Source organism: Sardina pilchardus, chromosome 16 (genome assembly GCF_963854185.1).
Source record: "Sardina pilchardus chromosome 16, fSarPil1.1, whole genome shotgun sequence".
NCBI lineage: Eukaryota > Metazoa > Chordata > Actinopteri > Clupeiformes > Clupeidae > Sardina > Sardina pilchardus.
In genome coordinates, this window is record NC_085009.1 from 24,315,707 (window position 1) to 24,330,706 (window position 15,000).

Sequence of the window (15,000 nt, forward strand, 5' to 3'; positions counted from 1 at the left end):
ACTCCAGACACACACACACACACACACACACACACACACACACACACACACACACACACACACACACACACACACAGACTCACACATAGTAAATTTCCACTAACAGCTTCAGTGGGAGTCCACTCAAGCTTGTGCCGTATAAATACTCCTGTTTACTGGCTGTGGGCTACACTTTAGAGGCTGAAAACTAGCTGTGGAGGCAGATTTTTTTCCCCTCTCTTTTTTTTTAATAGTAGAAAAACCAAAGCGTTGATGAAAAGCAACTGTAAAAACTTAAAGTCCGCTGCCGCCATATTGTTTAGGAACTGGGAAGCGATAACATTTTAGTGACTCAGGCAAACATCCATCTGTTTTAGAGTGGAGGAAGGCCTCGATGGCATGTAATGCCTCCATGCAATTCAAAGCACTTCAAAGACTGTTTGCTCAGACGTTTCCATAATGTTTATTGCAAATACTGTCGAGGGAAAAAAAAAAAACAGCTTCTTACATTCTGACATGTCTGTCAAGTACAAATACTGTATACAAATACAGTGACATTGGTACAATGTCAGCAGCTGTGTCTATTGACGATTGGTGAGTAAACACTATGCAGGGTTGTTGTTTATTGTTTTCCACTCAACAACCACAATAGCCCCCACTCACTCACCGATGGTATGTTTTCAACAGTGGCTGCCAGTCAAATGCCGAACAGCGGTGTTGCAGTATTTCCAAATGTAACAAATTGGACTATTACTCCAGCGCCGGGGTACAGTGTAATTGCAGTACAATGGCAATTGGCTTGAGGCTCATTTTAAGCTGTTGTGGTTTGTATAACTCTGAGGGGGCTTTGCTCTGACTATTGTGAGCAGAAAAGCCATTGAGATTTGCCATTCATCGTAATATGAACATTGCCTACAGTTTAACTCCCCCCATAAATAGTGAATGGGCACAAATTACATAGGCCACAATAGCAATCAGCCATTTTCCTGTCGCCTTTTATATATTCTCCATGACTCCAGAAATACTAACAATGTAGAACCAGAGTGATATCTCTCGCTCTTTCTCTCTCTTCCTCTTTTTCTTTCTTTCTCTCTCTCTCTCTCTCTCTCTCTCTCTCTCTCTCTCTCTCTCTCTCTCTCTCTCTCTCTCTCTCTCTCTTCTATATCCTTTCATATCTTGAAATAGCTTCTCTGGAGTCCCATAGGTCTAAGATGGAGTGATTGCATGCATGCACGTGGACTTTATCTGGCTGTTCAAAAACAACAAAAATGCTAATGGACTAATAGAATAGGAAATGAACATGAACACACACACACACACACACACACAACACACACGCATTAACACACATAAAACACACACACACACACACAAACACACAAAAACAAAACATGCACGCACGCACACACACACACACACACACACACACACACACACACACACACACACACACACACACACACACACACACACACACACACACACACACACACACACACACAAACACACATACACATACACATACACACACATACACACACACACACACACATACACACACACACACACACGTAACATACAGTACATTGACATACTGTACAGTACAATATGCAATAAATATGTCCTTCCCCCCCCCCCCCCTCTGTCCCCTGCAGAACCTGGACCCGACGCATGACCTGCTGCTGGACGTGATCACGTGGGTGGGCATCCTGCTGTCGCTGGTCTGCCTGCTCATCTGCATCTTCACCTTCTGCTTCTTCCGCGGCCTGCAGAGCGACCGCAACACCATCCACAAGAACCTGTGCATCAGCCTCTTCATCGCCGAGTCCCTCTTCCTCGTGGGCATCAACCGCGCCGACCAGCCCGTAAGTGTGCACCCCACAACGTTCTTATTCTTTTTTGTTTTGTTATTTTTTGTGTTGTTTTGTTATTTGTTTTGTTATCAACTATTGCCTTATTCTAATCATTTACATCAGGGGTGTCCAAACTTTTTTGGCTCAAGGGCCACATTGGGTCTTGGATTCGAGTCGTTATCAGTATGTAACATAACGCAAATTAGATTTGCTGCAATAGAGATTTCAAAGAGTATCATCTCTATGTAACATGCTGTTTTGATATGGACATTGTAAACGTTCTCTAAGAAGAGTGTAAAGCAGTTTGCAGTATTGTTAACCACAACGTCGTCGCTGGAAAGAAATAGCGAACAGCCAATGATAAGTGTGGCGGGGCATAGCCTATCTATGATAAACTAATACATGCTCGGCAGGCCACATTAAAGTGTGTGGCGGGCCGCAGTTGGCCCGCGGGCCGTAGTTTGGACACCCCTGATTTACATGCAGTCACAAAAGACTCCTCTGTCAAAAATGAGATAACGATAGTAAGTGAATGCTCTCCTCACATAGTTAATCAAATAATTTTGCTTCAAAACATGCAGAATACCATTCTCTTCCTGGTCTGAAATATTGATTTGTATGGAAAACCCTATAGAAGCCTGATGAAAAAAATAAATGCTCATTTAAAGGAAAAGTGGTGAAACGGATGTAGAGGGTTTTGCATCTGAACTCTTCAAATACCCTCAAGGGCCGAATCACATTATTATTTTGACATCAAGTCGTGGGCCGGATGCAGGCCGGATGCGGGACAGAAGTGGTAGAGTTGTTCTAATTCTTATTTGCATGCAGGGTAAAGTGTGAAGTCAGTCTATGAGCAAAGTAGCCTGGGCCCAGGCCTTTGCAATTGTACAACTGGGACTCGGTCTGGAAAAAGTTCATTGACTTACGTCTCCCAGAAGGGGCGTAACTATCAGTGAAATTAAACTTAAATTGGTACATTAAACTCTTACCCAATCGTTTCAAAAGTGTAGCAATCTTGTAAACGAAGGCTTTAAATGTAGTTGTTTACTCAATACCAAATGAATACACGTCCATGCCGGATTAGTGATTGTATTTGCGTGCCCCTGTTTTAGGGCTTCAGTGGCTTCAATGGCCTCTTGGCTAGAAGGACCTGCAAATTTGCCAAACATTTGTATGGGTGTTCTCATGCTATGAGCAAAGTGTGTCGTGCATGAACCACAGTCGACATGTGGCATGTGAAAGAGATGGTGGTGCTGAATCACTGAATACGTGTGCCAAGAACGTCCTCTTGGTATAAAATTAGCAATTAGATGTTGCATAGTTATTCAATTACAGATTTAGTTAGATCTTAGACGTTGGTTGGTACTACTCATTTACATTAGGGCCCATTGTGTATTGAGTGGTATGTCCCTATTGTGTTATAGATCCTGCTACACTGTAGGAATAACATTTGGACTATGAAAGAACAAAGTCCATGTTCTTGTTGCAACTAAATGGGTTTCACATGATGAACAACTCGTGATCTTTTTCAATTCCATGATACCAAGTTCAGGGCTCCAATGAGAATTAGAACTCGACTCTACCTAATGACAATATCACAGTGCCACAGATAGATAGATAGATAGATAGATAGATAGATAGATAGATAGATAGATACTTTATTGATACCCAAGGGGAAATTCAAGTCATGATGTAATTTAGCACTGGGGCGTCTCCAGTATAATATACTTGGTTTGTGATAATTATGGTGCATGATGGTATTTTTAAACTGGTAGATTGAGGTTGAAGTTGCTTTTGGAATATTCATTGACATCCTTTCCTTCCTTCCTTTCGTGACTTTTCTGTGTTAATCTATATGCTAATACGGACTTCTGTGTTAACCCTACCGAATCACTATACCGTGTAGCGTGTTTTACATGTCCTATGACACAGGACATCTGAATATATAAAGATAGACCTGCGCATATTACCCGTTAAAAAAAAAAAATGCTGGCTCTGTCAAAGGCAGAGCGCTATTATGCCGTTATTCTGTTCTTCTGCATCAGGTTCTTCTGGTCTTTTTGGATGAACCCTTTCACGCGGCCTAGAGAGGAGTGGCGTAATGACAGGTTTGGGCATTATGCTGCGCTAAGAGGGAGAAGTGCTGAATGATTTAGCCGGGGAGTGAGTAATCCTGAAGTGATCTCTCTGCATTGAGCCGGGGGTGCGTAGGGGTTGCGTGTGCGGTGAGCTCTCCTCTCCACATCAGGCAGACGGTGGAGAATAATGAGGGCGAATCAACGGCAGGAACCAGCCGGCGTGAACCTTGACCTCTCTGGGTCGACCTTTCCATTTCTCTTTCTGTCTTTTTTTTGTCTCCTTCACTCTCTGCCTGCTTTTCTTTCTCTCTCTCTCTCTCTCTCTCTCCTCTTATCATCAACCCACTCCTCTCTCTCTCTCTTCCAACTTCTTTTCCTCTCACCCATCTCTCTCTCTCTCTTGCTCATCTTTCTTTCTCTCTCTCAGTTTTTCTCTCTCGTCTTCTCTCTGTCTCTCTTCTCTTTCTAAATCTTACTGACATCTTTTTTTCTCACTTCACAGCACACTCTCTCTCTTTTTCTCATTTCTATCCATCTTTCTCCTCGTCTTTCTATTGCACTTCCCTCTCTTTCCTCTGTCTTCCTCCTTTTTTAAATCTTACTGACATCTTCCTCTCTCCCCGCAACTCTCTCTCTCTCTCTCACACACACACACACACACACACACACACACACACACACACACACACACACACACACACACACACTTTATCTGGCTTTTCCAGAGTCGTGAATTTTTCAGATATTTTGCAGAACTTGTCAAAATACGGATGTCTATGGAGCATATTACAGTATTACAGTGCAGAAGAAAGGCCATCTCTGGCTCTGCCCCCAATGGCTGTGGAGTTTTAGGTCACCTGTGATTTTCCCTGTTAAAGCAAAACTAAAGCTTTTCCTCTGTTGCACACACGCTATTTATTAAGCCAAATAACCATGTCCACAGACAAGGTACTACCTTGAAGGTAGAGCATGTTTGCATGATTTTATGACAGTATGATGTATTGAGAAGCAAGTCAGATTTGTGGTTTCTTGGGTCTCATTTCATCGAACCACAGGTACACTACCCGATCTGGTAAAGTTACAGTACATAGTGCGGTTATAGCCGATAGAGGGCCGCGAAGTGAAGCCGCGAAGTGAATACATAAGTTCCATTCGCCCTGTTTCGAGTTGATTAACTGCTGAAATTATTTGGAAAGATTGTGTTAAGGTACGAAAAACTCTTTAGTGTTGCTTTAATTTGGGTTATAATACACTGGTTGATAGCTGCCGAGCTGGTCTGCATATGTCCTGTGTCCGATATTAATGGCTTAGTTCATTTAGTTCATCTCAAGACCCACTGACCAGAAGACCAGCCTTAGGATTTTAGGATCAGAGGATCATAGCTATTGGGATTGATGTGTTTTTATTGAAATAGAACAAAATGAAAGGACCTCCTCACTCAGAGATTCAGTCACCTTTGTCTTTGTTTTGTTTAACAATTAAGAATGGAAAGCTGCCTAGTTGTGCTGCCCCCTCTCTCTTTCTCGCTCTCACACACACACACACACACACACACGCACACACACACACACGCCACAGTGCCTAATCAGTTGCGCAACACTCCCAGCCCTCGTGTTCGCTTGCCTCCTTCCGTCTCCATCCCCACATCCCGCTCGGTATTCCCTCCACGTCTGGGCCGGCATCTCCTCTCCCGGCGAGCGAGCGAGCGGCCGGCGCGGGCCTCTGAGAAAGCAATTTATCGGCGAGCGAGAGCTTCAAAGCTGCACGCGCCCACTTCACCCCGTTCTCTCTCGCCCCCGCTCCCCGCGCACTACGCACCACTACTGCTGAAGGGCACGTCCACTCCTCCGAGCTTCTGCTCTCTCTCTCTCTCCTCTCTCTCTCTCTCTCTCTCTCTCTCTCTCTCTCTCTCTCTCTCTCTCTCTCTCTCTCTCTCTCTCTCTCCTCTCTCTCTCTCTCTCTCTCTCTCTCTCTCTCTCTCTCTCCCAAGAAGACGCACCCTGTTACCGGACTGTATTTGTATTTAGGCCTTGATCTGTTATTGTTGCTGCGCTTGTGTGTGTAGTGTGTAGTGTGTGGTGTGTGTGTGTGTGTGTTTGTGTAAGTGTAAGTATAAGTGTGTGTCCATCTGTCTGTGTGGGTCCGTGCCTGAGGGACTGTGTGTAATCATGCTTTAGTGTGTGTGTGTGCGTTTGTGTGTGCATGCGCGCGCGCGTGTGTCTCCATCTCATCGACATGGAGAGGATTGCGGAGCCCCCCCACACCCTCCCACCCACAGACCTCAGATTGTCTCCTGGCATCTTTTAAATAGGCTCCAATCACCTCTGTGAATGGCTATTGTGGCCCTCCCCATAAACACACAGCAATCTATTGGAGTACAATACAAAGACCGTTCGCCATTCTTTATTTATTTCCCCACGCCTGCCTCTTCGCCTCTGCGTTCGCTTAATGCCTGTTATTGCAGCGGCCCGATGATCACCGTCTTCTCGTATATCACGGCAGACAGCGTCTGGCAGCGCTCCACCATTAGCCGGTTATGGTTCCTTTATGCTGACTACAGACGCAGGGTGTAACGTGGACGAGTCGTCCGCGGGATAACAAATAACCGCTCGTCTTCTCGATCGCCAGCTGTGGTTTAGCTAATGCGACGGTGCTTAGAGGCACTCAAACATGCACTGTGGGAAAGAATGGGTGTAGTGTGGCCGGGAGGGTACGGGAGGGATTTGGGAGGGGGAGGAGGAGAGGAGGAGGAGAGGGAGAGGGGTCTGTTAAAAATGGACTCTCGTTGAGTCAATTTGCTGATTCAGCTCTTGTGTGTTGAATGTATTAACTCGTCACCGTGATTCAGATTTTTCCCAGAGGCAGCGGTCGGTTTGAGTGAAGGAGAAGTGAGCCAAAGACATACATATGAAATGGAACTACAGTAATGCAGAGAATTGGCAACTCATTTAACTAAGACGTGTGTTCGGACGGATTAGCACAAGACAACTGAACTAGCCGCCAATAAACATGTACATGCTGACAATAGTCGACAATAACTAGCCAGCAATAAACATGTACAGTGTGTGACTAAAAAACAGCCACAATTACTTGGGCTGTATTACTATTAATATACTTGTTAAAAATGAATTGGCATGAGACAAACTGTTAGTAATACACACTGATGGGAGAGATGGTAGTGAGTTGTGCTGTGCTAAGATACTTGTTCAGATGAATTAGCACAATTCAAGTGACATGGCAGTCAGTACAGACTGATTACTTAGCTCAGTTATTCCTGCTCGTCTGTAGGCACTGCATTCAATATTCATTAGCTCAGAACCCTCGCAGGTGAAGAGTGTTGCCACTTCCGCCTGGTCCTCTCACTCCTTATCTCTCTCTCTCTCTCCTCTCTCTCTCTCTCCTCTCTTCTCCTCTCTCTCTCCTCTCTCTCCTCTCTCTCTCTCTCTCTCTCTCTCTGACTCACTCTCTCTCTCTATCTCCCTATGCCTCTCTCTCTCTGTTTCTCTTCCGTCTATTTGTCATGCTCTTCCCTTACTCTCTCTCCCCTCCCTCTCCCTCTATCTATCTCCACACACACACACACACACACACACACACACACACACACACAGACACACACACACACACACGCAGAGAGAGAGAGAGCGAGCCAGCCTTGTGCCCCTGGCGGTTCCCCTGCAGTGCCCAGATCTCTAAATGGGTGGGATGATCAGACTTAGCCGATCGATAAGCCCCGTGTTGTGCAGCCGCCCGAGGATTTGGTCTCTTTGCACCGGAGCCAACCAACCTGCCATTTGACTGGGGGGCGAATACTTATCACCAGCATAATGTGCTATGGCCTTGGCGCTCATGGTTAGGAAATGCTCTCCGGTGTGTAGATTGATTAAACATTGGATTTATTTTATTTCTATAGATAAAAAATCATGCTTTTTTTTTATTCAGAATAAGCCCTTTAGAAAATAAAACCCAAACAACTTTGTTTTGATTCCACAATGTACTGTAGACCACTGTTGTTCTGACATTATGGTGTATCTGTTAGTCAGTGGCACTGTCTCTTCCAAAATAGATTGACAGCCTGGCATGACTTTATGGGCATAATAGGGTTTATAGTTATAAGCAGCCTTTTCCAGTTTTTTTTTTTTTTTTTTCACAAAGCGGATGCTTTTTCATGTTGACTCGATTTTTTGTTGTTGTATTTACCTTTGTTTGTTCTTTGTTTAAAATGAAGATATTGTCTGTTTCATCATTTCATGTAAGATATCTCATACAGTAGGTGGGGGAGACATTGGAAGGCAACGTTTTGATTGTGTTGTTGAGTCCCTGCTGCTGTGAAACACATGTTGTCGGTGTCTCCAGCAGAAGCAGTTGCGTTTGAGGTCCTGTGCCCTGGTTAACTGTCTCCGCGCAACAGCGGGGATCCAATCAGTGGACAGTTTAAAGATTGCTCACTCCGTGGCCGTAGACCGAGCAATGAACCCTAAAGTTGATTAATTGAATCAATTTAACGAGTTTGGGGGTGGTGTGGGGTGGGTTGGGGGGGGAGAACCACTCCAAAGCTTGTCCCATTGAGCCAATAATAACGGGCTATAATGATTGCTGGAGAGTAACTTCAAGAACAGAGGACATAGGTGAGAGAGAGAGAGAGAGAGAGAGAGAGAGAGAGAGAGAGGAATACTGCTGTTTCGCCTGTGGCTGAAGTTGAGGAATTGTTCTTAACTGAAATGTGCATGCTGGCGTTTCTAGTTGATGAAAAATAATATGCGCTTAATTCCTGGTATGTGGTTCTAACATGAAATTAAATCAGCTAAAATTGGCCCCCGAAATGAGATGATGAGAACACTCAGTAAATTGCCGAGCTCACAAGAAAATGACTGTGGAGTGCATCATGGGCTTCACCATTAGCCGATTCCTCACTTCATTAAGTGGCCAGAATCCACCCCCACGTCCTCTCCTCCAGTATCAATTAGCGGACATGTTGTTGTGAGCGTTTGTAATCCTCCGCCTGCCCCCTGTTTTGTTCGCATAATCGCTATGTTCCACATTTTGCTCATACGTAATTGCTCGGCAGTGGAGAAAAAGTTCTGCCCTCTCATTGGTCATATGAGTTCGCAGCCTTCAGTGTTGTTTCCGCGCACTGTAGTCAAGTCAAGTCGAGTCAAGTTTATTTATATAGCGTATTTCATACACAGAGGTCATTCAATGTGCTTTACATAAACAAAAAGCAAACTGTAGATAAAAGCATAGATGGGTAAAGAGTAATAATAACAATAATAATACTAATAATGATAATAAAAAGTATCATAATAAACAATAAAAGAGAGCACAAATCAAAGTAAAATTGTTTAACAAATAAATAATAATTAACAAGAAAACATAGCAGACTTAAGGTGGAATAATTAAAAGACAGATACAGGTCTGTTCTTGACAGATAGACTTTGCCAGAGTCTAATTTAGCATACCAGTGATAGTGATCCTTCTCAAACACCCAGAGCTGTTGCCTCTGTACACGAATGCATGACTCAGTTAAAACACCAGCCTACAGTGCTACATTTAAACTTATTACCACATTTCCACATATGAATGTATTAGTCAGTTATAACATTAACCTTCAGTCTTATATATCAAGCCTGTTAGCACAGAAGATATTTATACATATGAATGCATTAGTCAATTATAACATCAACCGACAGTCTCATAAATTCAAACCACATTTGAACACATATCCACATATACTCAAACATGTCTCTCTTTTCTTTTACCCGCTGTCATTTCTTTTTTTATTTTCTTTTTTTTGTCATTGTTGTTTTTCTGATCACATAATGACTGTGATGATGAGACTAATGATAATAATGATAATGATGGCGTTTAATTGCGTCATGACACATGTAATCACGGAGATCTGTCAAGCCATACCCATTGTCATTGTGACATTGTATTAATGATAGCGTTTGCCACTCTTTTTAGAAGAGTGACAGTTTGGGAATTATCGGAGCATCTTGACTCCCCCCTCCCCCCATGTCATGTCTCTTTTGACTCTGTTCAGACACACAGACACACACTCACCCATACATGTTGAGACACACACACACACACACACACACTCACACACATTACTTACAGATACATGTTGACACACATTCACACACACACACACGCACACACAGATCGAGACATGCACACACACACACACACACACATGCATACACACATACACACAATGCCACCTACCCCCCACCCCCCCCATTCACACACACACACACACACACACACACACACACACACACACACACACACACATATACATAGGAGACACACACACACACAGACACACAGACACACAGAAAGACACACACAGACACAAATAAACACACTGCTACCAGTCTCTCCTTTTTCCGCCTGCTCTACTCTTGTTTACTCACGGGGGCGAGTCTTGACAAACTGCTCTAGCGGACTAACTCCAGCGAAGAGCGAAGAGCTCCTCGCCGGGCCCTGATGATGGATGAGCCGCAGGAGCCCGAGGAGCAGCTGACAGCTTGGTTAGATGATGGAAATGGCATGGCATGGCATGGCAGGCCCTGCTACTTGGTGCAAGAACAGAGTGTCCCCGTGGCTGGTTAGAGTCTCTGCTCTGGACCTCCTCTTCAATCACCATCCCAGACAGGAGACGTGCGGTGGGGACACACACACACTCCTACCTGCTCCTGCTTCAGCTGATGATGATCATGATGAAGAGGAGGAAGAGGATGCTGCCAATGATGATAGCCCACCCCGCTCTTCCTCGTGCTGTGTTGGATGGCTGTGTGGTGTTTGCAGTAACTGTTGTGGTGATGTGGATGATCATCATCATCATCATGATCAACACACTTCCGCTCTCCTTCTATCTCTGTAGATTGCTGTGTTTGGTGGCCTGTGGTTTTAGTGGTGGTGATGGTGATGATGGTGATGATGATGATGATGATGATGATGATGATGATAATAACTTCTTCCTCATTTCTCTTTTTCACTCTCTCCCTCTATCTCTCTCTCTCTACTCTCTATCTCAATCTCTTGTTCTCTCTCTACACACACTCTCTTATCCCGCTCTCTCTTTTCTTTCTTTCTCTCATTCTTCTCTCTCACTCTCTCTCTCCACCCTCTCTCTCTTTTCTTTCTTGCTCTCCTTCTGTTTTTCTTGCTTACTCTCTTTCTATCTACCCTCTCTCTCTCTCCCACTCTCTCTCTCCCTCCCTCTCTCTATCCCTCTCTTCTCCTCCTCTCTCTCTCCACCCTCTCTCTCTTTTCTTTCTTGCTCTCCTTCTGTTTTTCTTTCTTACTCTCTCTCTCTCTCTCTCTCTCTCTCTCTTCTCTCTCTCTCTCTCTCTCTCTCTCTCTCTCTCTCTCTATCCCTCTCTTCTCCTCCTCTCTCTCTCCACCCTCTCTCTCTTTTCTTTCTTGCTCTCCTTCTGTTTTTCTTTCTTACTCTCTCTCTCTCTCTCTCTCTCTCTCTCTCTCTCTCTCTCTCTCTCTATCCCTCTCTTCTCCTCCTCTCTCTCTCCACCCTCTCTCTCTTTTCTTTCTTGCTCTCCTTCTGTTTTTCTTTCTTACTCTCTCTCTCTCTCTCTCTCTCTCTCTCTCTCTCACCCTCTCTCTCCCTCTCCCTTCTCTCTCTCTATCCCTCTCTTCTTCTCCTCCTCTAGATTGCGTGCGCGGTGTTTGCGGCGCTGCTGCACTTCTTCTTCCTGGCGGCGTTCACCTGGATGTTCCTGGAGGGGGTGCAGCTGTACGTGATGCTGGTGGAGGTGTTCGAGAGCGAGCACTCGCGCCGCCGCTACTACTACATGGTGGGCTACGGCGTGCCCGCCCTCATCGTGGCCATCTCCGCCGCCGTCGACTACCGCAGCTACGGCACCGACCGAGTGTGAGTGTCCGCCGTAAAAAAACCAAAAAGCGTGAATCAAATACTGTAATGATTCTGAATAAATGTGCAGTAATTTCCTGCATATAAGCTGCATTGTGTATAAGCCGCAGGACCGTGTTTTATATATATTTACATATTCACTCCAGCACTGAAGATTTGGTTTGCCCGATAATAAAAAATTTAGCACACGCAAAATCCTTTTACATCAACATTAACAATAGTGGCAGGTTCAAGCACACCGTCGACTACTGCAGCTACGGCACCGACCGAGTGTGAGTGTCTGTCCGCCGTCGCTCGTTTTTTTTTTTTTTTACAAAAGCACAAAAAATTAAATACTGTAATACAGTTAACTTCTCGCATATGAGCCACATTTTGTATAAGCCGCAGGACAGTGTTTTATGGAAGTTAAAAGAATCAGAACCATATTAACACCATATTAACTGCTTCCTAGTATTAACCTCATAGCTGAAGAAATTTAGCAAAATCAATGTATAAGCCGTGGCTAATAGTCTGAAAATGACGCTAATTCTGAATAAATATACACGTATAATAATTAAATAATGAATGGGCTATATTATATGTACAGAAAGCTGTTCAGGATCTCATGTGTTTGCGGTGGAGAGTTAGCTGTGTTGTAAAATCTTCTGTTATATTTTGCTCCTTACATAGTCACTCCAACACTGAAGATTTGGTTTGCCTGATAATAACAATTTTAGCACATGCTAAATCCTTTTACATCAACAGCCTAAGCTTATTGGAAAGCCCAAGAACACTGGGAAAAACTGTATGGATGCAATGCTACACAGTCTTTGACAGGTGTGCTTGCAGTATGCGACTGGACTGTGACATACATCATACATATGTAATCGATAAATCGGTAATACTGCCTTGAATCGGTTAAGTATACATTGACCTGTGCGATGTTACTCCAAGCTGTAATGCAGTGTCTAGACTTGGGTGCCTATAATGACATGACAATCACCTTCACCCAGTGCCAGAGCCCTGTTTGGTCTATATTTACGTCAAGTGATAATGAGCTCAACTTTACTTCAACATCACCCAAGATCTCTAATTGAGTGCCATCAGTGTGATTTGCCAGTGACGATCATTTGCAAGTTTGAGTAAACTCGTCAGTCTGTCATTTAGAAGGAACGAAAGAACATCTGATTGCCCTTAAATGAACACTTCAGTGCACACTTGGAAGTGTTGTCAAGGGTCTGGTGTTGATTTATTTGATTTTATTTATTTATTTGTTTATTTTCTGTTCAACTGTCGTGTAAATACAGGTCAGAATGAAGCTTGGATAAATGAATCCATACATTTTGCCGGTGGACAGTTCTGCTATTGTTGATGGTCTTACTGCCAGAGCTTCTTAATATTTATGTCTTGGCCTCAGTGTATTCACTTCTCCTCCTCTGGGGCTAAAGACCTTGAGACAGTCCAACTGGATGGGCTTCAGCAATCAGCATGCGGCCCGATGTGTCATATCTCAAGGAAAGGGTCCTCGTAGCATGCCAAGATGTTTTATCAACGCTTTATCAACATGTGTTTTAGATTGTGCCCCCCCCCCCCCCCTCCATCCACACACACACACACACACACACACACACACACACACACACACACACACACACACAGACACACACACGCACACACAGACACACACACACACACACACACACACACACACACACACACACACACACACACACACACACACACACACACACACACAATCCCCCCCACACACCCCTATTCGCCCTGCATCTGTCCAGAACCCAGACCCAGACTCTGTGGATGCAAGCCATTATGTTTTGACGTAATTGTTTATGAATATGCTGCATTAATGTTTTTCACGTCCATTCCTGGTCTTGCCTCGAGTGGCCCCCACATGGAAGCACTTAGCGAAAGGTCTAGTCGAGAAACACTCCTTGTCTTTCTTTCGTTTTTTCCCCCTCTTTTTTTCCGCTTTTTCTTTCAGTGGTTAAACAAAAGCGGTATTTTTCCCCTGCGGCGATGGAGTTTCTCCCCTCCACCGCCGCCACGGACCGACCTTCGTTCGTTCGCTCGCTAGCTCGTTCGCCTGCTCGCCGGTCGACATATGCTGCGCGGTCTGGTTTTGAAATATGCTCTGGAGAGCAGACCCTTTCTCCATCTCAACGGGCAGTTTGTGTTTGGTTCTCAGACTAATTGCCCGGCCGCTCGCTTGTCTGGACGTCTCTCGCCTGCCATACTGTTTGTTTTGGACCTCGTCGCTAATGAGTAAATCTGCTGCCAGCGATCTCGAAGTACTCCAGTCTCATTTTTTTTGAAAAAGGAACGGAGGGGGAACTTTCCGGAAGTTTTTTTTTCTCTCTCTCTCTCTCTTCCTTCTCCTTAAAGTCGTTCCTTTTTTTTGATTTTCTGTACTCGACGACATTTAGTGTAGTTCTGCCGGAAAAGCAGCGTGGTTTTTGTGTCACCCGCGCAAATTTCCTCGTCGTCTCCCCTTCTTTCCTTTTCAGAGCAGAGTTGTCCCCGATGGTGCTTGTTAGGAGTTGTACCCCCGATGGTGTTTTTTTAAGCCTGTTACACTTAAAAGGCATCTGCGGAACATCTCAAGAAGCTATTGAACTGGAGACTAATCCAATCGGCTGAAGAGCGCATGGCGGGTGTGCGCGGTGCATGCTAAGCGAGATGCAGGCGCTGGGCCCCCATTTTACAAGATCCATAACAAGCTGTGCACCCAGCGATTTCAGTTAATTGCCTAATTCACCTCCAAAGATGGAAATGCTGGGATGCCCTGCATTTGGAAACATAGTGAGAGGGAGAGAGGGTGTGGGTGTGGGTGTGGGGGTGGGGGTGTGGGGGTGAGTGAGTGAGTGAATCAGTGTGTGTGTGTGAGAGAGAGAAGGAGAGGAGGGGGGAGGGAGAGAGAGAGAGAGAGAGAAAGATGGTGAGAGTCCTAGAGAGAAGCACAACAAATTAGTATGCATTCTAACACTGCCGTTGGAAAGCACTTGAGGGATAATCATTGGTAGCCCCATCAGCCCCATTCTCTCCTCAGCCTCCCAGCTTTAAGTACGCTGTGTGTGTGTGTGTGTGTGTGTGTGTGTGTGTGTGTGTGTGTGTGTGTGTGTGTGTTAGCCCCATCAGCCCCATTCTCTCGTCAGCCTCCCAGCTTTAAGTACGCTGCTGAAGACGGAGGTGGCGA

The 15,000-nt window shown here is 44.8% G+C and overlaps 1 protein-coding gene across 1 annotated transcript in view; it reads left to right on the plus strand.

The window, feature by feature from the left end:
- Positions 1 to 15,000, plus strand: part of LOC134059608 (adhesion G protein-coupled receptor L3-like) — a 138,207-nt gene that overhangs the window by 85,368 nt on the left and 37,839 nt on the right. Inside the window, exons 11-12 of the mRNA XM_062516052.1 lie at positions 1,635 to 1,844; positions 11,587 to 11,807. Coding sequence (XP_062372036.1) covers positions 1,635 to 1,844; positions 11,587 to 11,807 — 431 coding nt within the window. The remainder of the gene's footprint in view (positions 1 to 1,634; positions 1,845 to 11,586; positions 11,808 to 15,000) is intronic.